Below are 26,595 nucleotides of genomic sequence, written 5' to 3' on the forward strand. Positions count from 1 at the left end.
CTGGAGAGGAGAAGGCTCCAGGGAGAGCTCCGAGCCCCTTGCAGGGCCTAAAGGGGCTCCAGGAGAGCTGCAGAGGGACTGGGGACAAGGCATGGAGGGCCAGGACCCAGGGAATGGCTTCCCAGTGCCAGAGGGCAGGGCTGGATGGGAGATTGGGCAGGAATTGTTCCCTGGGAGGGTGGGCAGGCCCTGGCACAGGGTGCCCAGAGCAGCTGGGGCTGCCCCTGGATCCCTGGCAGTGCCCAAGGCCAGGCTGGACATTGGGGCTGGGAGCAGCCTGGGACAGTGGGAGGTGTCCCTGCCATGGCAGGGGTGGGATGGGATTTAAGGTCCCTTCCCACCCAAACCATTCTGTAATTCCGGGATTTCTCTGCCTGGACACCCAGTGGGAGCGGGAACATTCCCACCCTGGCCTTGTGCCCATCCCCTCTCCAGGCATTCCCTGCCTCAGGGATGGGTCTCTGCACCCCCAGGCACTTTGATATTTCCCTTGCAATGGGATCCGGAGGGAGCCGTAGAAGTTTAATTACAGGAAAGCGCGGTGGGAGCGGCCAACACCCCCCAACAGGCAGACAGACAGACAGACAGACAGACCGACAGGCTCCCTGTGGGTCTGTCTGTCTCCCTTCCGGTATCTCTGGGATCTTTTTGTCTCCATGGGGCTGTGGAACAAAGGGGGATTGCACCAGAGGGAGCTGCAGCCCTGCTGGTGACCCGAGTGCCACCCCACGGGCGGTGGCAGCGGGACAGACGCCACAAGGACGCGTGGGCAGGGACAGGGCATCCCTTGGGTGCTACAGCTCCACACGGGCATCCCAAGCTCTGCTAGATCCCAGGATTCCTGCCTGCACCCTCCCAGCCTCGGAGAGGGGTGGCAGAGGTGACGGTGCTGAGGTGTCCGGGGCACTGAGGGGACCAGGGCAGGTGAGGGGAGGGAAGGGAAGGGCCCCCCCAGGATGGCTCATTCCTGCTGCTCCCTCCTGCAGCACGTGGGCTGTGACCGAGTGCTGGGCTCCGACTCCAAGGAGGACAAGTGCCGGGTGTGCGGGGGGGACGGCAGCTCCTGCGAGACCATCGAGGGCGTCTTCAACCAGTCCTTGCCCGAGGGAGGTAGGGAACAAACGGCCTGGTCACCCTCAAATCCCTCCTCCACCTCGTCTGCCCCTGGGGACGGGCAGGGACACATCCCGGAGAACCATCCCAAGGGGTAGGGCCAGGCTGGGAGCGAACAAACCCCTGCTGCCCACCGGCCAAGCCGTGCCCCAGCCCCCACTGGCACCCGAATCTCGGGCACAGAGCTCCAGGCTCCTTCCCTGCTCCCCAGCTCATGCTGGGAACCAGGGCTGGGAGATGCCCATGGAAATCCCAGCTCCACAGCACATTCCCAGTACAGCAGTCCCACCACAAGGGCCCATGCTGCAGCCCCACAACGTTTTGGTGCCCCAAATGCTTTTCCCATCCTTTCCCCATGGGTAGGGGGTTGGCTCGTGCTCCCCTCCAGCAGCCCAGGGCAGCTCTGGGATTGGAGGCTGAACATTCCTGCTCAGCAGCCCCTGGTTGTCCCACAGGTTACGAGGAGGTGATCCAGATCCCCAAGGGCTCCGTCCACATCGACATCCGGGAGCTGAACCTGTCCATCAACTACCTGGGTGAGAGGCACCTGGGGAGGCTGAAATCCCAGCCGGGCCCTGCCGTTTCCCTGGGGTTAACAGGCCCTGGGAAAGGCCCGGCAAGGAGAACTTCCCACCCAGGCTGGGGTTTGGGATCAGGGGAAGGCAGCAGGGCAGGGTGTTCCCAGGCCAGCGTGGGCTGCATGTCCCCCACTGTCCCTGCCTGTGCCTCTGCCCTGTGTTAGCATCACAACCCCGAGCAAACCCCGCAGCTCCTGGCACTGCCTGTGGCTCCCTGGCATCGCCCCTCTGCCAGCCTGGCGATTAAAAACGCTCACATTTTCCTCGGGCTTGGTTTTCCAGCCTCGCTCAGTCCCACTTTCACAACGAGGATTTTTCTTTCCCCTTTTTTCTTCCCTGTCCCCCAAGCGATGCCAGGCAGGGCAGGGTGCCCACCCTGGCTCCCTGCCGGCTGCCTGCAGGATTCTCCTGGCCGCATCCCTCCAGCCCAGCTCCCTTTGCTGGGATCGGAGGTGCCGCCATCCCTCCCTGCCCAGTGTGTGGGGACTCCTCGTGTCCACCCACACCGGATTTCTGCTCTCTGAGGCCACTGCCACCGAGCTCTGCCACTCCGGGATCTCTCCTGGCCTCCCAGATGGAGGGAGGGAGCATCCTCTGCCCTCAGCAGCGCCAAGGATCTTCCCTGCCCCGAGCGAGACGGGGTCGGCGAGGGCGGCAGTGCCCGGAGCCACTCCCGGAGTGTCGGGGAGCGGAGGGACAGAGTGGGAATGGGAATGGGAATGGGAATGGGAATGGGAATGGGAATGGGAATGGGATGGAGCGAGCGGTCCGATCCCCCTCTAGCGACTCTCCCGGGCAACCACAGCTCGGCTCCAGGCCCCAGCAGCTCCAGCAGCCCCGACCCAGTTAGCACAGCTGGGTTTGAGCCCGGCTTCGTGGCCACAGCTTGTCCCCCAGCCCAGCCCAGCCCAGCCCGGGGGTGTCCCATCCATAAATGTTGGTCCCAGCTCAGGTTGGGTCAGATCAATCCCATGGGAAGAGATTCCTTGCCTTTTCCTTGGCTGCTGGTGGTCCCCACAGCACGGTGCTGGCCAGGCTGAGAGCACACCGTGGCTACCTTGGTCCCACCCTGCTGGTTGCTCTGTGCGACCCTGAGCCAGCCCCCAGCTGTCCCCTCCCTTTGGCCAAGGCTGGGGCCATTTACCCTCTGTCCCAGCCCCGCTCTGAGCCCAGCAGGCAAGCAGCACCTGGCTGAAGTTGGCCCAGATGCTTCCAGCCTTTGTGTGACCTCCCTCCCCTGTCCCAGCAGCGCTGCGAGGGGACAGTGGTGAATATTTCATCAACGGGAAGCTCTCCATTGATCCCCCCCGGCGCTTCGACGTCGCCGGCACCACCTTCCACTACAGGAGGTCTCCCGAAGAGCCCGAGTCACTGGAGGCTTTGGGACCCACCAACATCACTCTCTTTGTCATGGTTGGTAACTTCATACCCCCCCGGTGTGCTCCTGGCTGGGCTAACAGGCCCTCGCCGTGGCTACGTGGGGATTGGGGCTGCTCAGCCCCTGGGGTGGCTGTGGGGAATGAAGGGACACAGAGACCAGAGGTAAATTGGGCTCAATTCACACAATCAATCACAGAATTCATTAGGTTGGAAAAGCCCTTTGAGACCATCGAGTCCAACCTATGACCCGACACCGCCTCGTCAGCCGGGCCATGGCACCGAGTGCCACGTCCAGTCTTTGAAAGGGCCACCCCAGGTGGGACAGGAGCCACAATCCCTGCCTTAGGGGGCCAGTGCTTTATCCACTGGGCACTCTCAGCTCTCCCTCCCTAATCCATCAGGTTTTGGGATGATTCCACCCTTAAGTGCCTGGGAGCTCATTCTCTGATCGAGCACCACTGTCACCACTGGTGGCTGCCCTGCCAGTTCTGGGAAGGGCTGGAAAGGGGACAGGGGAAGATTCCAGCTGCCCTGGATGTTAGCGAGGCTGTGGGATGCCACCTGGGTGGTCACCACAGTGGCACTGATGTCCCGGGGGTCCCTTTCCCGCAGGTGCTGGTGCGGACAGAGCTGCAGGGGATCCGCTACAAGTTCAACGCTCCGGTGGGCAGGGACGGCTCCAGCCACTACTCCTGGCACTACACCCCATGGACCAAGTGCTCTGTGCTGTGTGCAGGGGGTGAGCTCTGATGCTGGGCTGGTTTGGGGGGACAGGTGGGACCCCCCTGCAGCTGTGTCTGGGCCTGTGGTTGGCTCTGAGGAGCTCTGGGGTCTCTGCACGGCCCCACCCCACTCTCAGCCACGTGGGAGTTGTGGCAGGGCAAAGAACCTGGGTGCTGTCTTCAGCTGGGCCACAGGTTTGGGTGGAAGGACCTTAAAGATCAAAATTGGACACCTTCCACTGTCCCAGGATACTCCAAGCCCCATCCAGCCTGGCCTTGGACACTGCCAGGGATCCAGGGGCAGCCCCAGCTGCTCTGGGCACCCTGTGCCAGGGCCTGCCCACCCTCCCAGGGAACAATTCCTTCCCAAGATCCCATCCAGCCCTGCCCTCTGGCACTGGGAAGCCATTCCCTGGGTCCTGTCCCTCTCCAGGCCCTTTTAAACCCAGTTACCTGTGCAATGCATGGAATCATAGAATGGCTTTAGGTTAGGAGGGACCTCAAAGCCCATCCAGTTCCACCTCCTGCCATGGGCAGGGACACTTCCGCTATCCCAGGATGCTCCCAGCCCCATCCAGCCTGGCCTTGGACACTGCCAGGGATGGAGTAAGGACAGGTTGGCTGATCACAACAGATCTGGCCCCACATCAATGGTCTGGGAACTGAAACACCCCTGGTGCTTCCCTGAACCCTTGGCCTGGTTCCCATGGGGATTGACACGGAGGTTTGGGCCGTGTCTCAGGACTTTGATGAGCCTGGCTGGGAGGGGCTGAGCTGGTGTTCAGCCAGAGAAGAGAGTGGCTCAAAAATGTTCCCTGTTTTAAGCTCAGGGCTGGTCTCACATGCTAGGCATCGATCAAGTGTTGTCCCTCCTTGTTCCTGTTACTCCCCAAGTGCTGCCCAGGAAGTTTCACAAGGCCAAGGTTAGAACAGGTTCGTTGGAGCATGAGATCCTTGGAATGCTGTGATCCTCCATCCTCTGGTGTGTCCTGCCCTGGCTGGTGAGCTTTAGCATCCCGGGATCATCGAGGTTGGAAAAGCCCTGCAGGGCCATCGAGTGCAACCTGTGCCCGATGCCCACCTTGTCACCCAGAGTGCCACATCCACACACTGACCCCATCATTCCACACCACCCATTTTTCCTGGAGATGCCAGAGGAGCCCTTGGTTATGAAAGGAGGAATAAGTCCAGGCTCGATGTGCAGGGACAAGTGGCCGCTGTGTCACGTCACCCCACGGGAGCAGAGCTGTGGGGCCAGCACCCGCAGCCTGGCCCTGCTCCAGCCTCAGCCTCCTCCTCCCTTTCCCCCTTCCCTCTTCTCCCTGGGCAGGCAGCCAGATCCAGTCTGTGGTGTGCAGGAAACTCTCCGATGGCTCCACCGTCCCCAACCATTTCTGCAGCACTGACACCAAAGTGCCCGAGCGGCAGAGGCCCTGCAACACCGAGCCCTGTCCCCCAGCGTGAGTACCTGGGGCACGTGCAGGGGGGAAAGCCAGGGTGGAAGAGGGTGAAATTCCTTGGGAATGGCAGCCAGGGGTGGCACTGCCTGGCTGGAGCAGCTCTGCTGGGGAATGGGGTTGGGGTTTCTCCTCTTATTCTGTCCCTTATTCAGTGAGTCCCTCAGGAATTGTCCCAGCCCTTCCCTGGCTCCTCTCCTGGAGGGGAAGGGCAGCTGTGGAGGAACTCTGTGGTTCAGCCAGAGCTGCCCAGGAGGCTGTGGCTGAGTAGGAGCAGGGCTGTGTGCAAGAGTGTGGGGACAAGCCCAGCCCAGCGTGCCCCTCCAAGCTCTGCTGTTGGCCCATCTCCAGCTGGACCATTGGGAACTGGTCCGAGTGCAGCCGGAGCTGCAACGAGGGCGTCCGGACCCGCAGCGTCTTCTGCAAGAGGAAGATCTCTGCCAGTGAGGAGAAAACCCTGGATGATGCCTCCTGCACCCAGCCACGGCCAAAGATGCTGGAGCCCTGCAACAACCAAACGTGTCCTCCTGAGTGGGTCGCCCTGGACTGGTCGGAGGCGAGTGCCAAAGGAGGGACACGGAGCTGGGGAAGGTCTGAGGAGCGGCTGAGGGCACTTGGCTCGTTCAGCTGCAGCAGAGGAGACTGAGGGGAGGCTCCTGGGGGCTGCAGCTCCTCCCGAGGGGAGGCGGAGGGGCAGGGGCTGAGCTCTGCTCTGGGACAGGGACAGGAGCCCAGGGAACGGCTGGAGCTGGGTCAGGGCTGGGCATGGAGCTCAGGGAAAGGTTCTTCCCCCCGAGGCTGCTGGGCACTGCCCAGGCTCCCCAGGGAATGGGCCCAGCCCCGAGGCTGCCAGAGCTGCAGGAGCGTTTGGACAGCGCTCTCAGGGATGCCCAGGCTGGGGTTGTTGGGGTGTCTGTGCAGGGCCAGGGGCTGGATTCAGGATCCCTGTGGGATCCAGCTCAGGATATTCTGATTCTGTGATTGACATCGTCCTCACCTCTCTGAGGGCACTGCTCCATGGGAGGGCAGTGCCGGTCACCAGTGATGGCCACAGAGAGTGCAGAGTGGGGGATGTTGTAGCTCAGGAGCCAGGAGAGGTGGGAGCAGCGTGGGGGGAGCCAGAGCTGCCTCTGTCCCCTCCTTTCCGGCTGCCCTGACCGTGTCTCCTGTCCCTGCAGTGCACCCCGAGCTGCGGGCCCGGCTTCCGCCACCGCATCGTCCTGTGCAAGAGCGGCGACCACAGCGTGACCCTGCCCACCTCCCAGTGCCACGAGGCCGCCAAGCCTCCCACCAGCATGAGGTGCAACCTGCGGCGCTGCCCCCCGCCCCGCTGGGTCACCGGCGAGTGGGGAGAGGTAGGGACAGCCCTCCCCACGGGGGCATTGCAGGAGAAGCCTCCCAGCCCTTCAAGTCCTGTGGTGCTGAAGGCTTTTACCGGCCACCAGAACCCTGTGTGGCCACCACTACTGTCCAGGGGACAGCAGGACCCCATGGCAATGTTCTTTGCCCCCTTTTTGCCTCATTTATGATGGTGGCCCAAGGGCAGAGCTGACCCTGGGGGTGTCCCGGGCCTGGCAGGACCCCACAGAAGTCATTGAGGGGTCCCCTTGGGTATCTGGGGGTCAGCAGGGCAGTGGCTGCAGAGCTGGGCTGGCCCTACTGACAAGCAAGGCCACTGCTGGTCCCCCTCAGAGCCCAGCGGGGTGACCCTGACAGTCCTTCCTGCCCTCCAACACCCCTCGAGTCACAGAGTGAGATCGGGGTGTGGGAGGCCTGGGAAAGGCCAGGGATTTAGGGTTGGATGGAGGGATCCTCCCCGGGCCCTGGAGAATCAAACCAAGCTTTGCTGGGATGCAGGGCCACAGCACTCGCTCGTGCCAGGGAGTCCCGGCTGGGCAGGGAAGGAACCACCACCTCCAGCACCCTTTGCACCCCCTAACGCCCATCTGTGCCCACTCCTGTCACATTCCTAAAGCCATGGTGGCCACGGCAGCTCCCTCTGTGCTGTCCCCACAGTGCTCAGCCCAGTGTGGCCTTGGCCAGCAGAGAAGATCCGTCCAGTGCCTGGCTCACACCGGGCAGCCGTCCATGGACTGCGTGGAGGCCCTGCAGCCCCCTGGGATGCAGCAGTGCGAGACCAAGTGCGAGTCAGGGCCTACAGACAACCCTGAAGGTGAGGGGTCTCTGGGGAGGGGACACAGGGGCACTGCCAGCTCTGGGGACAGGGACAGCAGAGCCAGCACAACACGGGTTGGGCTCTAGGGTGGGGAGAACCCATCCCTGGAAGTGTCCGAGGCCAGGTTGGACAGGGCTTGGAGCAACCTGGGATGGTGGGAGGTGTCCCTGCTCATGGCAGGGGGTGGATGAGATGTTCTTTAAGGTCCCTTCCCACCCAAAGTATTCTGTAATTCAGGGATTTCTCTGCCTGAACACCCAGTGGGAGCGGGAACATTCCCACCCTGGCCTTGTGCCCATCCCCTCTCCAGGCATTCCCTGCCTCAGGGATGGATCTCTGCACTCCCAGCCTGTGCAGAGGGTGGAAATGGATGAGATTTAAGGCCCCTTCCAACCCAAATCACTCTGTTGAAAATGTGGCCACCCCGTGGCCCTGGTCCCCTCTGGTCCCAGGCCAGCCTGGTGTGCCACGACCCCGAGAAACGCAGGAACTGCACCTTGGCACAGAGAGGTTTTCATTAGTGAGGTCCTCAGCAGCATCTTCATCATGGCTGCATCTTTCAGCTTCCTGGCAAAACCCCCCCAGGATGCCCTCAGCCCGGCTGTGACCCTGCTCCTCCTCTCTGTGTCCCCTCAGAGTGCAAGGATGTGAACAAGGTGGCCTACTGCCCGCTCGTCCTCAAGTTCAAGTTCTGCAGCCGGACCTACTTCCGACAGATGTGCTGTAAAACCTGCCAGGGGCACTAGGACACGGCGGGACACAGTGGGACCCTCGTGGCAAAACTGGAAGGCCAAAGCTCTGCCAGAGGGCCGCCGAGCCGTGCCCTCCCTCTCCGCCCTGGGAATCTCCCCTGGCTCCGTTCGCGCTTCCAGCAGGAGCCGGCGTCCCCCAAACCCGTCCCCCACAGACCCCCGTGGCCCCCGAGCTTCACCATGGCAGGTTCCCAGTTAAACCACTGCAGCCCCAGCTGGATGAGTGCTGGGAGAGGGGGGAGCTGGGCAGAGCAGGGACTTTACTTGAAATTCTGACGTTGTTATTTATTAGTAGCGGCCGAGAGCCACCGAGGGAAGCGGCACCGCTCGCCCCGCTCCTGCCTCATCCCGCTCCGTGTCCTCTGGGCACCACCACGGGGCTCGAGCACCCCCGGGGCTGCTGCCCTTCCCTCGGGATCCCAGGGGAGACAGGGAGGAGGGCTCAGGTGCCTCATGGCGTGGCGCTGGGTGAAGAGGAGCCGCTGTGGGGAGTGGGGTTGGAGCAGGGGTTTTGTCCCCTTGGTTTGCGCCCTGTCGCCTCGGGAGTGGCAGCAGGGGACAGGGAGCAGGTCACCCCGTGAGCAGAGCGGCGACACCAGTTTCACTGGGAGAGGGGGTTCTCCAAACTCTCGTGGCGACCGACTTGGATTGGGGTGTTGCCCTGTTTGTCCTTAACGCCTTTGTCACTTTGAGGACCAGTTTGTATCCCTCGAAGCACGAGCTGAGCTGGGGGCAGAGGCGTGCTCGGGGCCGCGGGGCTGCGCCAGGCTCAGGGAGCAGAGCGAGGAGGATGCAGGACAGGATCGCTCCTGCCACGGTGTCCCCAGGGCCTGGCACGGCAGGGCCCTGCCCAGACATCGCCTCAGCCTCTGCTGCGGCCTCACTTCCAAAGGTGCTTGACTTCCAAAGGTGCTTTGCCTCCAAAAGGTGCTTTGCCTGCAAAGGCAGCCTGGCCATGTGTGGCTGTAGCCTTGAGGTGCCAGTCCCAGTGCCACCCACTCCTCTGCCCGCAGGAGGCCTCCAGTGATGGGAAAAAGAGCAGGCTTGAAATTCCTCCAGGTCACCTCATGGCCAAACCCAGGCCAATCTCTCCACGGGCCGCCCATGGAGGAGATCTGACTTCAACTCTCCAAAGCATGTGCTTTTTGTTAGCATTATAATTGTTATTAACTACGATTATTTTCAGGCCTTTCCACATCACAGCGATGGGAAACCTTTGTCCAAAGCCATGTTTCGTTCCCTTGGGGCCATCCCTACGGTGCAGGGAGGGGACAGCCCCCTTCCCCCAGAGCAGAGCCCCCGTGTGTTCCCTCCCAGCTGTATTTTTGTGTCCACCTGCTCCTCCAGCCGATCGCAGCTTCTCTGGTGCTCAGCAAACCTCGTTTCTCTTCCTTCCTGGTGCCACGCTCCGTTCTGACGTTTCTGGGTGAGGGGAGGGGGTGTTTTCATCGTTTTTGTATCGATATATATCTACTGGCCAATGTTTAACATACTAACTCTGAGGAGGAGCGACGTAAGGCATGAATTATAATAAAGGAGTAGCTACGATCCCGGGCACAGCTTCTGCTCCCAGTCGTGTTCCTCGAGCCCGGGGTTTGGCCGGGGCACTCACAGCACCACAATTCACACCAAAGGAGGGGTTTGGAAGCAGGGGAGGGTTCTCCCTGGGGGCCAGAGCAGGTTGGAAAGGTGGGGATGCAGCCAGAGCTGCTCCAGGATATGTGGGAACACTTTCCCCCTTGGCACCCCATGGCACAGAGAGCCTGTGTTGGTAATGCTGGGCCAGCAGGGGAGGGGGGATTCTGCCCCTCTGCCCCGCTCAGCTGAGACCCCACCTGCAGAGCTGCCCCTGCCCTGGGGAACAACATCAGGAGCACGGGGAGCTGCTGGAGCCACTCCAGAGGAGGCCACGGAGATGCCCCCAGGGCTGGAGCCCCTCTGCTCTGGAGCCAGGCTGGGAGAGCTGCGGGTGCTCACCTGGAGAGGAGAAGGCTCCAGGGAGAGCTCCGAGCCCCTTGCAGGGCCTAAAGGGGCTCCAGGAGAGCTGCAGAGGGACTGGGGACAAGGCATGGAGGGCCAGGACCCAGGGAAAGGCTTCCCAGTGCCAGAGGGCAGGGCTGGATGGGATCTTGGGCAGGAATTGTTCCCTGGGAGGGTGGGCAGGCCCTGGCCCAGGGTGCCCAGAGCAGCTGGGGCTGCCCCTGGATCCCTGGCAGTGCCCAATGCCAGGCTGGACATTGGGGCTTGGAGCAGCCTGGGATAGTGGAAGGTGTCCCTGCCATGGCAGGGGTGGCACTGGATGGGCTTTAAGGTCCCTTCCCACCCAAACCCTTCTGTGACTCTGCAGGGGACAGTGGGGACATGGTGGCCCAGAATTCTGCTTTTCTCTGCACCTCAAGAGGGGCCTCTTTTATTAAAAACAAACAAACAAAAAAAAGCAGCAACCAAAAGCATCCTGCTCCTAAAGCCACCCCCCAGCACTGACTGACCACCCCTGGACAGGTGACATCCAGCTGTCACCGCAGGGTGAGGGGAAAGGTCTCACCGAAGCTCTGAGCATCCCTGCCGGGCTCTGTCCAGCAGCCGCTCCCTCCCCAGCTCGGTGACACCGAGCAGCAGCAGAGGTGGTGACACCCAGGGCAGGGCCACCCCGAAGTCCCCTGGTAGCAAAGGCACCGTTGTCCTCGCCACCCCCACAAACGTGCAGAATGAGGAAGTGAGGGGAGGGAAAGTAATTCGTCACAATCAGCAGAAAGGCAAAAAAGAATCGCTCTGGGATGGCCCCGGGCCGGCGGTGACAGCAGCCCCGAGCGCCCCGGGCCGGGGAGGGACACGGGGACATCATGGTGAGTGCGAGCGGGGCCCTCCTGGGGACCCCACCCTGCTCCCCTCGGGCAGCCCGGGGTGTCACCTCCTGCTCTGCCACCTCAGGGCTGCCCCTGCCCTGCCCTGCCCTGCTCCCAGCGCGGTCCCTCGCTGCTTTGGGAGGTGCCAGGGGCCTGCCCCATGTCCCTGCTGGAGAGGGGACGGTGCGGCCCAGCTTGGGGACGGGGGCTGGGGAGGCACCGGGGTGAGGAGCAGCCGGGGGTGGGTGTGGGGGGCTGGGGGCTGCTGTCCCCCAGGACAGGATGGGGACCGCCTGTCTGGCACAGAGAGGTTTGGATTTTGCCGTCACTGCTGTGGCACCCACGGGACAGCTTTGTGTCCTCACTGGTGCTTCTGGTCTCAGCACTGGTGGTGCTGGTGGGGCAGAGTGTGGGGTGGGGGTGGCAGCCCCAGGCCAGGAGGGACCCCCTGGGTGCTGGTCCCCATGGTCAGACCTTGCAGGCCCAGGGGCCAGGGGCTGCAGGGAGGATGTGGGGCTGCTGGGAGGGCAGCAGCCACTTCTGGAAGCTGATCTGGAGGCAGAAGAGGAAGATGAAAGCTCTCAGAATTAGGAAGATGCTCAGACTTGGGGTAAGGGGCTGCCACAGCTGTGTCCTTGCAGCTCACAGCTCTGCTCCCCCCGTGCCTGGGGGTGATGCTGTCCCCAGCTATTTGCACCCAGACAGGAAGGGGACAGGGGACAGTGGCCAGGCTGAAACCTTCTGACGCCCACGCTTGTGGCTGTCACCTCCGAGAGGCTGCTCAGATGCTGTCACCGAAGATGCTTCCACTGTCCCCTCCTCGCCACCTGCAGTTATTCTGTGGCTTCCTGAAGGACCAAGGGACTCTGCAGCCACGACCCGGACCCCTGCCAGGGCCCAGCCCCAGGGCCAGCCCCCATCCCCAACCCCTGCCCGTGCCTGGCTGTGACACTGATGTGACAAACTTGCTGCTGCTCCTCCTCCTCTCAAGGCTTTCTGGTGGTTTTAAGGTGTTGCTGCTTCTGGGCTCAGCCTATCTCGACTCAAAAGGTGCCACCTTGGGCTGCATCCGCTCCTTGCTCGAGGCTTGCAGGGTTCCTTTGTGGTTTGACCTCAGCTTTGAAGAAAAACACCATGTTTTGCAAGTGCTGCCGCAGGGCTGCTCCCCTCCCTGCCCAGGAGCATCCTGGCCCTGGGCACAGGGGTGGTGACAGTGCCCATCCCGCAGCTGGGGGTGCTGAGGGGCTCCTCATGTGTCACCTGTCACCTCTGGAGCAAAGTCCCTCATGCACAGGGGCTGCAAAGGGCACCTGGAAGGTGAAGGGGGGACAAAAGCTTCTCCCTGCTTGGCATGAGGGTGGAATGGCTTGGTCCAGGCCCCCTTCCCTGGGCAGCTTTGGCCTGGGGCTGGACAGAGGAGGGGACTGAGAAACTGCTGCCCCAAACCTCTGGAATATTAATCTGTGCCCCCACTCCCCGCTGGGGTGTCACCTGCAGCCCCATCCCATGGGGGCTCACTGGGCACCGAGCTCAGGCAGTACCAGGATTTAAGGGATTCTAATTCCTCTGCATCCTGATTTTACCCAGTTCAGTGAACCCTGGCCCTGCAAACTGCCCGTGGCACGCTCAGGGAGGCCAGGCACGCTCAGTGCTCCCAGAAACAGGGCAGGAACACCCAGAGCTCTGCAGACACCCAGGACAAACCCTTCATGTACCGTGAGGCGGTGTTTTCCTCGCAGCTGGGCTGCACCAGGTGCCCCAGCAGGGCCAGGAAAGCCCCTGAGCTGGGCCAGAGGAAGAGGAGGTGAAAACAGCACTGACAGCTCTGAGCAGTCGTGGGGCTGAAGGACAATCTCTGGGTGTCAGCTCGAAACCTTTGAGCTCTCAGTGCAGGAAATCCTATCTGCCTTAACGTGGCCTCGATCAGCAGCCCAGAGTTTGGGGTGATGGGGACAGGGCACAGAGGTGTTTGTCTGCCCATGGGCTCTCTCTCCCGAAGCCCAGGGTTTGGACCAGGCTGAGGTGAAGCTGGGAAGCTCCTGGGGCCTCTGGCAGCTCCCTGGGTGACACCACGGTGACCTGGAGAGGACGGCTGAGCCTGCCGGTGTTTTTCCAGATGGGTTTTCTGGGGGATATTAGGATGAAGGCAAGAAAAAGGCCCATAAACAACAACCAGGAGGAAGAGGAGAAGCTCCCTGAGTGGTGTCAGGCTGTGTGAGCAGCCCTGGACCCCCTGAGCTGACCCAGCTCTGTGCACCCCAAGAGGAGGTGGTGGGACAACACAGCCAGAAGCCCCTTCAGCAGCTGTGGGGGCTTGACTTGCATTTGGGGTTTGGAGAGGGGGCACAGGGGGTGTTTGGGGTTGCAGAGCCCAGGGAGGAGGGAGATGGACAGGGGAGCAGCACGTGATGGAGCCGGCTTGTGACAAACACCCCAGGGTGGTGGTGGGGGGCTGGGGGCACCCAGCAAAAATCAGGGGCTGCCAGGAGCCTCCAAAGGTGTCAGGATCCAGAATCCTGAAATCTTGAGAGCCTGCAGGAAATTCAAGCAAAAGGGGAAGAGAAGAAGAAAAGGGAACTGGAAAGAGTAAGAGACCAGGGCTGATGGGGGAGAAGTGAAATCGGTGACAGGAGCAAGGGGGGTGAAAGAGGAACCGCCGGGGATGGGGACAGAGGGGCCACAGACCAGTCTAGATGGGGCATTCCCTCCTGGGCACCGTGCCGGGGGCCACATGGGCACCACAGCTGTGCCCAGCTTGTTTCTGGAGACATCGAGGGTGAGGGAAGGCCTTTGGATGGCTTTTGCATGATGAAATCCCCCCCTCCCAGCCCAGGGCTGTGTTTACCCCACAAGGGCTGAAATCCCAGCCCAGTTCTGCTGCTGCCCCACAGCCCCCAGGGGACAGAGCTGGGCGAGTTGGGGACAGTTGGGCAGAGGGTGCTGGCATCTTCCTGGGCAGAGCGAAGGGGGACAGGGGCACAGTGGTGCAAGGAGGATGTGGGGGTGCAGAGGATGCCACCACCACCCTTCCCCTGCGTTGTTCTGGCTCACAATCTCTGCATCAACTGCTTCTTTATCCTTCATTAACCCGGGTGAGGGGGGCTGGGGCAGCTCCTGTCTGCTCCTCTCCGGCTGCCCGGAGGTGAGGAGCGATCTAGAGGGTTGGGACAAGCCCCAGAGCACTGAATTTCCAGCTTTGAGAGTTCCCAGGGTGGTCAAACCCCTCTGTTTGCACCGCGAGGTGCCTGGTTTGGAGTGACAGCTGAGCCGGGGACCGGTCCCAGCTGCCGGCAGCTCCGGGGGTCAGAGCCAGCCCTGGTGACAGGAGGTGGCCCTGGTGGCAGGAGGCGGCCCCGGCACAGTCGCTGTGTCCCTGTGCCCCCAGGGCAGCAAGGAGCGCTTCCACTGGCAGAGCCACAATGTCAAGCAGAGCGGCGTGGACGACATGGTGCTGCTGTCCAAGATCTCCGAGGAGGCCATCGTGGAGAACCTCAAGAAGCGTTTCATGGACGATTTCATCTTTGTATCCTTGCCCAGGCAGTGGGGACAGGCACAGGGAGCAGCAGGGATGGGCTCCTAGGCTTTGTCGGGGCGCGGCAAACTGGAGCTGCCCCAGAGCTTGCGGTGTCCTGTGTCCTGCTGGGACGGGATTGGGATGGGCTGGGGGAACGTCGCCATTCCCAAGCTGAGCTGCACTTGGCAGAGACACAGCACCCAAACCCCCTGTCCTGCCATGCCCCAGGACCCACTTTGGTCCTTCCTTTGCAGCCACAGAGTCCCGAGCAAAGCCCCTCACCCGCAGTGTCCCTCTGTCCCTGCACACCGGGAACCCCCTGCCTGTGACGGGGGTGGCAGCAGTCTCCCCGGTGGCAGCAGTGACCATCGTCCCCTGTTGGTGTCACCCACCCCCAGCGATGCCCACAGCATGTCCTGGCTGCTCTGCACCCCCCACAAATCCAGGCAAGCCCCGGGTGGAGCGGGAGCATCCCCGCAGGCAAGAGGCGGAGGTGCCACCCCTCGTCCCCAGCGGTGCCAGGACACGGGGGACACCGTCACCCAGCGCGGGGGACACGGAGCGGCTCCAGCTCCCTGCTGCCATCCCTGAGCTGGCACTGCCGGGGGCCACAGCTCTGGAGGAGGACGGGGACGTGTCCCCAAGCCTTGCTCACCCCACACCCGCCTGGGGACGTGGCCCCGGTACCATCCCAGCTCGCTGCTCCCCGATGCGGGGGTGGCTGTCCCTGCTGGGGACAAGGAGCAGAGCCCCGAGGGGCACAGCAGGGCACGGGGAGGGCTCAGCCCGGGCTGAGGCTCCTGCCCACGCCGCTGCATTTCCCCTGAAGATGTGACTCTGTCCTTACAAGGCGATGCTGTGACTCAGCCACCTCCCGCCACAGCCCTGGGGCTTTGCACGCGTTTGGGGCTTGGTTTGGAGTTGGCTTTTTGGGGGGTTTTTTGGTTTTGGTTGTTGTTGTTGTTGTTTTTTGAGGGGAAAAATACCCCACGCAGCCTCTCTCTTCCTTTTTTTTTCTGTGCTGCTGCACGCAGAGCTCTGTCCAACCATGACTCAACATCCCAAGCTTCTGCATTTCGCAGAAAAGCTCCCTCTTCCTGCCCTCCGGCTGCTCGCCCCCTGCCCCACTGTCCCACTGCCAGCTGGGACACAAATAGGATATCAAAGGCTTGGGATGATCCCACCTGCTCCATCCCCAACCTCCATCTCCTCGCCGTGCTGGGGGCTCATCCCCACCCCGCTGCCGCACCAATTCCAGGCGCAATTCCCTGCTTTTCCGTGCTCTGCCCGCACTGAGTGACTCGGGGATGCTGCCGGGAAGGCAGCAGAGTGGCTGCTGGGCAGGGAAAGGCAGGAGCTGCAGTTCCTCTCCTCTTCGTGCCTCAGTTTCCCTGGATGTAATACCAGGATGGGCTCCTGCTGCAAAAGGAGCGTGAGCAGAGGGTGAATTCCAGGAGGCTGCGGGATGCTGGAGAAGCTTTTGGAGCCAATCCTCAGCCAGGCCAGGGAGTTGAGGGGATGCTCCTGCAGCCATCACACCCCAGGGGACACTCCGGGGCCGAGGACGCGCTGGGAGTGCCCCAAGCCACGGCAGCAGAGCAGCTCTGCCTGTGCCGAGCTGGAATCCCTCGTGGCATTCCTGGTGCAGCTGCCCGGACGTGGCAGGGACCCCATACCCACCTTCCTGCCTGCGGGGTGGGATTGGGCAGTGGGAAGGGGGGACATGGGACGGGACACACGGCCCTTGACCTGCTGCCCAGACCTACATCGGGCCCGTGCTGATCTCCGTGAACCCCTTCAAGCAGATGCCGTATTTCACCGACCGGGAGATCGAGCTGTACCAGGGCGCGGTGAGGCTGCCAGGGGCAATTCGGGGTTAATTCCGTGCAAAACCCCCAGGAGCGTCCCCTGAGGGTCCCCATCCTCCACAGCCCCGTGGCTGCTGCAGGGGTCAGTCTCCTAACGAGACACCCAGCAGCAAATTCACATTCCTGGGAAATTCAGCTCAGAAATGCATACTAAAGCAACCCAAACATGGTAAAACACAGCTCAGCCCCAGCGAGCTTCCCAGGGAGGAGGGGAGGGTTAGGAAACCCCAGACACGCTGCTGATGAGCCGATGTTTGTGGGAAGAGGCTGACTGTCACATGGGCACAGTGAGGGGGATTTGGGGAGCTGGGGGCTGCTCTGTGCTCAGCCCCGCTGTCCCTGTGCCTTGTTTAGGGTCAGTATGAGAAGATTGATTCCCCTGTGGGCAGTTAAGGGGTTTGGGGAGGGGAGCTGGGGGCTGCTCTGTGCTCAGCCCCATTGTCCCTGTCCCCCGGTTAGGCCCAGTATGAAAATCCCCCCCACATCTACGCCCTGACTGACAACATGTACCGGAACATGCTGATCGACGGGGAGAACCAGTGTGTCATCATCAGGTACTGGGGGACACTGGGGCACAGCTGGGGTGTCACTGCCCCTGGGGACATCTGTCCCCACCACCCCTTCTCTCCAGTCCAGGGGTTTCCCAGCTAAGATGTAGCTGAAGAGTGGTGGCTCCTGGGCTCTGGGGTGTCTGGAGGAACCCCCTGGGCCACCAGGCAAGGCTGTGACCAGGGGGGTCCCAGGCAGGGCCAGAGCCTTGTGCAATGCAGCTCTCCGGGGCAGTGTTGCAAGGGGGATGGTCAGGATGTGGGGCAAGGCCGGACACTTCCCTCTGTGGCTCCCAAGTCTCCCTCCTCCCCTTCTAAATCCGGTGACAAGAAATTCAATGTCGCCTGGAGCAGCTCAGCGAGCCACGCTTTGCTCACAGCGATACCCCTGGGCAGCCCCGTCCAAGGGGGGTGGCCACAGTCCCCAAAACTCGCTGTCACCCTCTGGTCCTGCTCCAGGACCCACCCCAAAACCCTCAGGACGGGTGGCTCTAGTGGGGGCATTTCACATCTCCTCTGCTTTGGCGTTTGCACAGCGGAGAAAGCGGAGCCGGGAAAACGGTGGCAGCAAAATACATCATGGGCTACATCTCCAAAGTGTCTGGGGGTGGGGAGAAGGTCCAGGTAGGTCTGTTGTCCCCCCTGCCACCTATCATGTCACCTCCCAACTGACCCCCACCATGCCGGCCCATAATCCCCAGAGCTGATGGTGGCACTGTGGCCACTCCAGACCTGGGGACACGCAAAGCCCCAGATCTGTCCCCAGGCCTGGAGGGGGACCCAGCTGTGCTCAGCCCTCCCCTGCTCTGTCCCCAGCACGTGAAGGACATCATCCTGCAGTCTAACCCGCTGCTGGAGGCCTTTGGAAACGCCAAAACTGTCCGGAACAACAACTCCAGCCGCTTTGTAAGTGCCAGGGCAGTCGCAGGCGGGTGCAGGGGGTCAGCGCTGCAGCACAGTCACTGACCCAGCTGGGTTGGAAAGTTGACCTTTGAGATCGAGTCCAACACTGCCAAGGCCACCACTGGGCCATGTCCCCAAGTGCCACATCCACACGGCTTTTAAATCCCTGCAGGGATGGTGACTCCACCACAATCTGTTCCAGTGCCTGACCATGCTTTCAGTGAAGGATTTTTTCCTCATATCCAATCTAAATCTCCCCTGGGGCAACGTGAGGCTGTTTCCTCTTGTCCTGTCGCCTATCACCTGGGAGAAGAGACTGACCCCACCTGGCTCCAACCTCCTTTGGGGCAGTTGAGAGAGCGATGAGGTCTCCACATGAACCATAAAGCCTTCAGCCAGGGATTGCAAATCCCAGCATCCCAAAAAATGCGGTGGGGAAGGGGTTGAGGAGAATGAGGGATGAGGAATCCCCCCAGCCAGGGCCACAGCTCTGAGCAGGATCTGTGCCGGAGCAGGGAAAATACTTCGAGATCCAGTTCAGCCGGGGCGGAGAACCCGACGGGGGCAAGATCTCCAACTTCCTGCTGGAGAAGTCGCGCGTGGTGAGCCAGAACGAGTGCGAGAGGAATTTCCACATCTACTATCAGGTATGGGGGTGGCCTGAAGCCACCGGGCTGCAGAGGGAGGCCAGGAGCTGGGTGACCACAGCCCCGTGTCCCCTCCTAGCTCATCCAAGGGGCATCCCAAGAGCAGCGGCAGAATCTGGGCATCATGAGCCCGGATTATTACTTCTACCTGAACCAGACAGACACCTACCAGGTGGAGGGCACAGATGACCGCAGCGACTTCCATGAGACCGTGGTGAGTGCCCAGGAGGGAGGGGAGTCCCCAAAGGCTCTGGGGCCGGGCGGGGGCTCACGGGGTCCCTGCACCCCCAGAACGCCATGCAGGTCATCGGCATCCGCGGCGAGGACCAGCAGCTGGTGCTGCAGATCGTGGCAGGGATCCTGCACCTGGGCAACATCAGCTTCCGTGAGGAGGGCAACTACGCCCGGGTGGAGAACGCTGACTGTGAGTAGCCAAGCGGCTCCAGGGGACAGCTGGGGACGGTCACAGGGACCCTCAGGAATGAGTGGCAAACTGGCAATGGAATCGTCTGCCCGGGGAGGTGGTGGAGTCACCGTCCCTGGATGTGTTTAAAAAAGGACTGGGCGTGGCACTCAGTGCCGTGGTTTAGTTGATGAGGAGGTGTTAAGGTCGTAGGCTGGACTTGATGATCTCAAAGGTCTTTTCCAACCTAGTTCATCCTTTGATTCTGTGGCTGTGTCACAAATCCCCTGGTGGAGGAGGGAGGCAGCAGCAGCACCTTCCCCACGTTAGACATGGGGAAACTGAGGCAGCGAGCAACTGGCTCAGCCAGAACTTAATTAGCCAGGGGTGATGGCAGGTGTCACTTTGGGAGAGGAAGGACGCATCCCATGTCCCCAGTCATTGTGCCACTGCTGTCCTTCGCACTTGGATGGGGCTGAGGGCTTCAACCGTGGCTGGAGCCGGGTGGGGAGGACACAGCCCTGACCACCCCCGCTCTGCCCAGCCCTGGCCTTCCCTGCCTACCTGCTGGGGGTCGACCAGGAGCGCCTCAACGAGAAGGTCACCAGCAGGAAAATGGACAGCAAGTGGGGCGGCCGCTCCGAGTCCATCACCGTCACCCTCAACGTGGAGCAGGCAGCCTACACCCGCGACGCACTGGCCAAGGGGCTCTACGCCCGCGTCTTCGACTTCCTCGTGGAGGTGCGTGGGCCTGAGAGGGGATGGTCACCCCCTGCTCCAGGATCCAGCCAATCCCACCGCCCTGCACCCACACTGTCCCCTCTGTCCCCGCAGTCCATCAACCGGGCGATGCAGAAGCCATACGAGGAGTACAGCATCGGGGTGCTGGACATCTACGGCTTCGAGATATTCCAGGTGTGTGTGGCTGTGCTGTAGGAGCCCAGCTGGGAATGTCCTGCCCTGCTCCCACAGCAAGGACAGCACCTGGATCAGGTGGCCTCGAGAAGGGTTCCTGGAGTAGCATCCAAGCACTGCTGGTTGGGGTCCCCCCAATGAGCCAGAGGAGCAGAAGACAACTCAGCACCATTTTCTCTTCCATCTCCCATGCAGAAAAACGGCTTTGAGCAATTCTGCATTAACTTTGTGAACGAGAAGCTGCAGCAGATCTTCATCGAGCTCACCCTGAAGGCAGAGCAGGTACAGGGGGCTGGGCTGGGGACCGTGGGGCTGTGCCAGCACCGAATTCCTGCAGCCCAATTCCTGCAGCCCCCTCCTCCCCGGCACCACTGGAGCAGGGGGTCTGCAGCACATCCCAGGGGCTCGGGGCCCACCCAGCTGTCCCTGTGCTTCCCCAGGAGGAGTATGTGCAGGAGGGGATCAAGTGGACGCAGATCCAGTACTTCAACAACAAGGTGGTGTGTGACCTGATAGAGAACAAGCTGGTGAGTGGGGTCCCCTCTGCCGGGGAGGCTTTTTGGGGAGCAGAGGCACCCAGAGACAGGGGGCTGGGTGGGTGCTGAAACCAGTCCTGTCAGGGAGCAGAGAATCCCAGACTGGTTTGGGTTAGCAGGAACCTTAAAGCCCACCCAGTGCCACCCCTGCCATGGGCAGGGACACCTTCCACTATCCCAGGGTGCTCCAAGCGCCATCCAGCCCGGCCTTGGACACTTCCAGCATCCGTGAGAGAGCATCAGCTCTAAGCTGTGGCTCAGCAGGGAGCAGCAGTGCCCAGGTGCAGGATTGGGCCCTGCCACACCCATGGCTTCCCTGTCCCTGTCCCAGAACCCTCCCGGGATCATGAGTGTCCTGGATGACGTGTGTGCCACCATGCACGCCACGGGCGAGGGCGCCGACCAGACCCTGCTGCAGAAGCTGCAGGCGGCCGTGGGCACCCACGAGCACTTCAACAGCTGGAACTCAGGCTTTGTCATCCACCACTACGCTGGCAAGGTAGGCAGGGCACCCCAAACCCCACACCCTGTGCCCCACAGCCCCACCCACTGCAGCTGAGGTCCCCTCCTGTCCCATCAGGTGTCCTACGATGTGAACGGCTTCTGCGAGCGCAACCGGGACGTGCTCTTCACCGACCTGATCGAGCTCATGCAGAGCAGTGAATAGTGAGTCTGGCAGTGCTGGGGTCCTGCGGCACCCCAAAAGGGCTGGGGCACAGGGCAGAATCCTCAACATCCAGACCTTAAAGGCTGGTCCTGCCTTTGTGGGCATCACAGCTTCGCATCGCATCCTGCATCGCTCCATGGGCACTGGGGGCTCCAGGGCTGGGCAGAGTGGGATCATCCACCACTGGGATCATCCACCAGTTCTGGTGGGTGGTCAGGGAGGAGGGACTCAGCCCCACAGTCCAGGATTTCCCAGCAGCAGAAGGCAGAGCTGGAGCTGGCCTCAGCTCAGGCCGTGCTGAGCCTGGGGACCCTGGCAGCTCTCACCTGGGGACTGTCACCTCCCTTCCAGCGGTTTCATCCGGATGCTTTTCCCAGAAAAACTTGATTCTGACAAAAAGGGAAGACCGACCACCGCAGGCTCCAAAATCAAGGTGTGTCCCCTGGGCTGCAGAGCAGCAGCTCCTCTGGGGCGGTGGCAGGGACTGTGCTCCCACCGCCCCCTTTGATGCTACAGAGCTCGATATTTGCACCAGAAACAGGCCAACGACCTGGTGAACACACTCATGAAGTGCACCCCACACTACATCCGCTGCATCAAACCCAACGAGACCAAGAAACCGCGGGACTGGGAGGAGAGCAGGTAACCAGGAGCCCACAGAGCCCAGGGAATGCGACACTGGGCATGGAGATGTGGCCAGGACCAGCTTTCCTCCAAAAACTGCAGCCCTGAGCTGGTCCCTCCGAGCTGTTCAGACCCAGCGGAGCACACGGGGCGTGTGGGAACACATTGCCCTCTTTAGGTGCATCTTTAGGTCCCCTCATGCCCTGTTGTCCCACATTGTCCCTCCCTGCTCCACAGGGTGAAGCACCAGGTCGAGTACTTGGGGTTGAAGGAGAACATCCGGGTGCGCCGGGCAGGGTTCGCCTACCGCCGCCTCTTCCACAAGTTCCTGCAACGGTGAGCGGCTGCTGGCGTGGGGCTGGCAGATCCCACAGCCCAGCCATGACCCACAGCACCTCATTAGAGGGAAATTCTTCCCTGTGAGGCTGGGGAGGCCCTGGCACAGCTTCACAGATTAAGAGAGTTGGGGGCATTCAACCCGGAGAGGAGAAGGCTCCAGGGAGACCTCAGAGCCCTTTCCAGACCCTAAAGGGGCTCCAGGAGAGCTGGAGAGGGACTGGGGACAGGGGATGGAGGGACAGGACACAGGCAATGGCTTCCCAGTGCCAGAGGGCAGGGCTGGATGGGATACTGGGCAGGAATTGTTCCCTGGGAGGGTGAAGAGGCCCTGGAATGGAATTCCCAGAGCAGCTGGGGCTGCCCCTGGATCCCTGGCAGTGTCCCAGGCCAGGCTGGCTGGGGCTTGGAGCAGAAGGGACAGTGGGAGGTGTCCCTGCCCACGGCAGGGGATTGGAACAAGATGGGCTTTAAGATCCCTCCCAACCCAAACTATTGTGGGATTCTGTGACCCTGGTTTCTCTCCACAGCTATGCCATCCTCACCCCCGAGACGTGGCCGTCGTGGCGTGGGGACGAGCGCCAAGGGGTGCAGCACCTTCTGCGCTCGGTCAACATGGACCCAGACCAGTACCAGATGGGCCGGAGCAAGGTGTTCGTCAAGAACCCCGAGTCGGTGGGTGGCCCTGACCCCTCTGGGGACACTGCCCGTGGCTGGGCATCACTGGGGAGGGTTTGGGGTGTCCTGGCTCAGCACTGCCTGTCCCTGCCAGCTCTTCCTCCTCGAGGAGATGAGGGAGAGGAAATTCGACGGCTTCGCCCGGGTGATCCAGAAGGCCTGGCGCCGGCACATCGCCATCCGCAAATACGAGCAGATGAGAGAGGAGGGTAAGGCTGGGCAAAGACAGGGACACCCCAGAGCCCTTCTAGGGTGCCTTTCAGTGGGACAGCCCAGCTGTCAGAGCAGCAGCCTGGCTCCTGATCATGGCACTAATGGTGATTGGGTGATGGAGGATCTGGCCCATGAGATGTTGGGACTCTTTTCCCACTCTGAAAGGAGAGCGCAGATTTCCTGCTCCTAGTTCCCGCCGTAGGACAGAACCAGATCCTTGTGCTGTCTCACTCGGCATTTCATGGCCTGCACAGGGATGTGTATCTGAGTATCTGACAGTCAGTGTTGGCAGAAGGATGGGACAAGCCACTGGTCCCTGCCTGACCCCATCATGGGTTTTCCCAAGCGAGCAGCAAAAAATCAAGGAGGAAAAACCCAGAAAGCAGCTGGGTCCATCCCTCCTTCCCACAGCAGGAGGTTTTCTGAAGGCAGTTAATGGGTTTCAAAGCCAGCCAAGCTCAAGCAGCTGGGATTCCTCCCATGGCATAAAACAAGCCCCACTTCTTGCTGCCATGAACTATGGCTGGTTTGGGGGGCTCTGAGCCACCTGCACAGACCCCTGTCCGACCTGCCCCTCTTCGGGGTCTCTCCAGCTGCCAGCATCCTCTACAACTTCAAAGAGCGGCGCAGGAACAGCATCAACAGGAATTTCGTGGGTGATTACCTGGGCATGGAGGAGCGGCCAGAGCTGCGCCAGTTCCTGGCCAAGCGGGAGCGCATCGACTTCGCCGACTCCATCACCAAATACGACCGGAGGTTCAAGGTACATGGACACCCCTGGGGCTGGGGACCGGCCAAGCTGCAGCTCCTGCTGGCTTCCCTTGGGTGGGATGTGTGTGTGGGGCTTGTGCCCCCCAGCAAACCCCTCCTCACCCCCTTCTCCTGCCCTTTCCCAGCCCATCAAGCGGGATTTCATCCTCACCCCCAAGTACTTCTACCTGATCGGGCGGGAGAAGGTGAAGAAGGGGCCTGAGAAGGGGCAGATCAAGGAGGTGCTCAAGAAGAAGGTGGAGCTGCAGGCGGTGAGCGGCGTCTCGCTGAGGTGTGTCCCTCCCCGTGGGCTCTGCACGGCTGGGCGTCCCCTCTCACCTCCAGCAGCCTCTCCACGGCCTGGTGCTCCCCAGTCCCTCATCCACAGGGGCATCCAGCCCTGAGGACGAGGCTCCCCACGGGGTGCTTTGCAGATGGGGCTTTGGATGTCGGGCAGTTTTCCAGCTAAATCGTCTCCAAATTTCGTGGTGGACCCAAGCCCAGTGGGGTCCCCAACTCTCCCCCAGCCCAGCTGGCACCAGCCCTGCCCCCCACTGACACTCCCATGTCCCCCAGCACCAGGCAGGATGACTTCTTCATCCTCCACGAGAACGGTGCCGACAATTTCTTGGAGTCCATCTTCAAGACGGAGCTGATCAGCCTCCTGTGCAAGCGCTTCGAGGAGCTCACCCACTCCAAGCTGCCCCTCTCCTTCAAGGACACGTAAGGATGGGGGCCAGGAGAGCGGACAAAGCAGGACAGGGTCCTGCTACCGCAGCCTCACGGCTTCTGTCACCCCCAGACTACAGTTTCGGGTGAAGAAGGAGGGCTGGGGCGGCGGTGGCACCCGCAACGTCACCTTCGTCAGAGGACAGGGCGACGTGGCCGCCCTCAAAGCTGGAGGCAAAACCCTTACGGTCAGCATCGGGGATGGGCTCCCCAGGAATGCCAGTGAGTGCCAGGGCACTGGGGGGTGGCAGAAGGGGGATGCAGGAACGCTGGGAGCATCAGGGAGGGCTGGGTGTACCCTGTGGGGTTTGTGTCTCACCCAGGAAGGAGCCATTTCTGCTCCGGGGATGGGGCAGCACGGGGAGCTTTGGGGAACAGGGTACAAATGGGGGGACAGCCCCTACAGCTGGCTCTGAGGACTGTCACCTAACGGGGGGCTCGTGTCCCCCCAGAGCCCACAAGGAAGGGGGCAGCGCAGGGCAGAGGTGGCAGCAGGTGTCCAGCACCCTCCCGAAGTGCCCCACCGGCACCCAGAGGTGAGGAGGGGGTACCAGGGCGGGGGATTCCTGGGGGTGCAGGCCGTGCATGGCCCCCCTCTAATGCCCCCCGGGACGGGGTGTTCCAGGAGCCTGCAGGAACGGGGGTCCCCAGTTCCCCCACAGCGATGGCCGGGCCCAGAGGGACACCTACAAGATGCCCCAGAAGCAGACGCGGGGTCCCCCGGCCACAGCTCTTCCCACCCGCAGCGCCGGCCACCAGCCCAGGGCACGGCCCCCATCCGAGCACAACATGGACTTCCTGAATGTGCCTGACCAGGGGGTGGCCGGGTAGGTCCTGTCCCACGTCCCTCTCCCTGCCCCATCCTCCTCTTCCACTGCCACCAGCACCGGGAGATGCTTTCCCCTCTGAGGAGGGAACCAGAGTGGGGCAGTCTGGCTTTGCTGCAGGACACATCTCCCAGGCTCTTGTGCATCCCAGTTCTCCCAGTCCCTGCACTGGGAGCACCCACCTGCAGGCACAGAGCACCCCATGGGTGTGGGGCAGCAGGGTGGGCAGGATGAGCAGCACATCCCCTGCCCTCCTGCCCTCCCGGTGAGGACTCCATCCCTCCCACCCCTCAGGATGCAGCGCCGGCGCAGCGTGAGCCAGCGGCCGCCCCCTGCCCGCCGCCCCAAGCCCCAGCCCAAGGCGGAGAGGCCGCGGTGCCAGGCGCTCTACCAGTACATCGGGCAGGACGTGGATGAGCTCAGCTTCAACGTTGGGGACGTCATTGACATCCTGATGGAAGGTACCGGGCTCCTGCCCTGCCCAGCTCCTCTCCCCGCTGTGCTGCCACCACACCTGACTTTTTATTCCCTTCCCAGATGCCTCCGGCTGGTGGAAAGGCCGGCTGCACGGCAAGGAAGGGCTTTTCCCTGGGAATTACGTGCAGAAGATCTGAGATGGAGGACAGGAGAGGGTCACCATCTTCCCACCCCACCTCCAGACGCTGTGCCCAAGGTGCCAGTGGTGGCCCTGTGAAGTTTTTCCAGCAACGCTGGCGTGGAGCGAGCGCTTCCTCAGGAGCCCCCCGGACTGTGCCGGTGCCAAGCGCTGGATCCCCTTTAGCTGGGGGTACCCCTGCAGCAAGGACGGGCTCTTTGCTGCTTGTTCGTACCCTGGGACTGAAACTGCCCCGTGGTATGAACAGATTCGTTGTTAATAATTATGGGAAATAACCAGACTCAGCGATTTTGACTCAAATATTGAATTTGGGGGTTGTATTTCACCCTGGTGCCAGCTCCCACTGTCGCTGTGTGACAAGAGCTGTGACAGGGCAGACACAGAGCAGAGGCAGCCCCGTTCCCCCCACAATGAACCCTCTAGAAAACGCTGAATACACAAACCAGCTGTCCCAGGGATCCGGCTCAGGCATCTCCACATCCCGCTGCGGCTCTGGATGGCTCAGCACAGCCGGGGCAGCGGCGAGGCAGAACAGGAGCAGGGTGCTGTCACCACTCCCTGATTTCTCCCAAGAAAACTCCAAGGATCTCTCAGACAAAGCCCACGGAGCTGTCACAGCTTTTCCTGGCGGTGTCACAGGGGTGCTGGGCCCCGCAGCTAGCGGGGGCCGGGGGTCTCATCCATGAGGGGCCAGGATCGATGCGTGGGGTGGCACCCGCGATGCTCGGCTGGCCCGGCTCCAGGGACATCCCAAAGCCCCGGGGCAGCGGGGACAGCTGGGGCTGGGGGTGCTGCGT

At 61.9% G+C, this 26,595-nt stretch overlaps 2 protein-coding genes across 2 annotated transcripts in view; both read left to right on the forward strand.

Annotated features, from left to right (window-relative positions):
- Positions 1–9,737, forward strand: part of ADAMTS10 (ADAM metallopeptidase with thrombospondin type 1 motif 10) — a 63,152-nt gene extending 53,415 nt beyond the window's left edge. Inside the window, exons 17-25 of the mRNA XM_039566111.1 lie at positions 987–1,110; positions 1,569–1,649; positions 2,941–3,104; positions 3,684–3,810; positions 5,124–5,253; positions 5,602–5,806; positions 6,429–6,605; positions 7,267–7,423; positions 8,063–9,737. Coding sequence (XP_039422045.1) covers positions 987–1,110; positions 1,569–1,649; positions 2,941–3,104; positions 3,684–3,810; positions 5,124–5,253; positions 5,602–5,806; positions 6,429–6,605; positions 7,267–7,423; positions 8,063–8,172 — 1,275 coding nt within the window. The 3' untranslated portion in view covers positions 8,173–9,737. The remainder of the gene's footprint in view (positions 1–986; positions 1,111–1,568; positions 1,650–2,940; positions 3,105–3,683; positions 3,811–5,123; positions 5,254–5,601; positions 5,807–6,428; positions 6,606–7,266; positions 7,424–8,062) is intronic.
- Positions 9,738–10,917: 1,180 nt separating this feature from the next.
- On the forward strand, positions 10,918–26,078 carry MYO1F (myosin IF). The gene is made up of 28 exons (XM_039566112.1): positions 10,918–11,024; positions 14,410–14,547; positions 16,299–16,388; positions 16,866–16,960; positions 17,491–17,578; positions 17,771–17,860; positions 18,373–18,504; positions 18,584–18,718; positions 18,796–18,928; positions 19,452–19,648; positions 19,742–19,822; positions 20,018–20,104; positions 20,263–20,349; positions 20,690–20,857; positions 20,939–21,024; positions 21,377–21,458; positions 21,561–21,667; positions 21,887–21,985; positions 22,516–22,660; positions 22,758–22,872; positions 23,470–23,639; positions 23,773–23,918; positions 24,203–24,349; positions 24,429–24,577; positions 24,808–24,891; positions 24,981–25,182; positions 25,477–25,643; positions 25,720–26,078. Exons 1-28 carry the CDS (start codon positions 11,022–11,024, stop codon positions 25,794–25,796), a joined length of 3,300 nt encoding a protein of 1,099 aa, XP_039422046.1. The 5' UTR covers positions 10,918–11,021; the 3' UTR covers positions 25,797–26,078.
- Positions 26,079–26,595: the final 517 nt, after the last annotated feature.

This window comes from Corvus cornix, chromosome 28 (assembly GCF_000738735.6).
Source record: "Corvus cornix cornix isolate S_Up_H32 chromosome 28, ASM73873v5, whole genome shotgun sequence".
Taxonomy (NCBI): domain Eukaryota; kingdom Metazoa; phylum Chordata; class Aves; order Passeriformes; family Corvidae; genus Corvus; species Corvus cornix.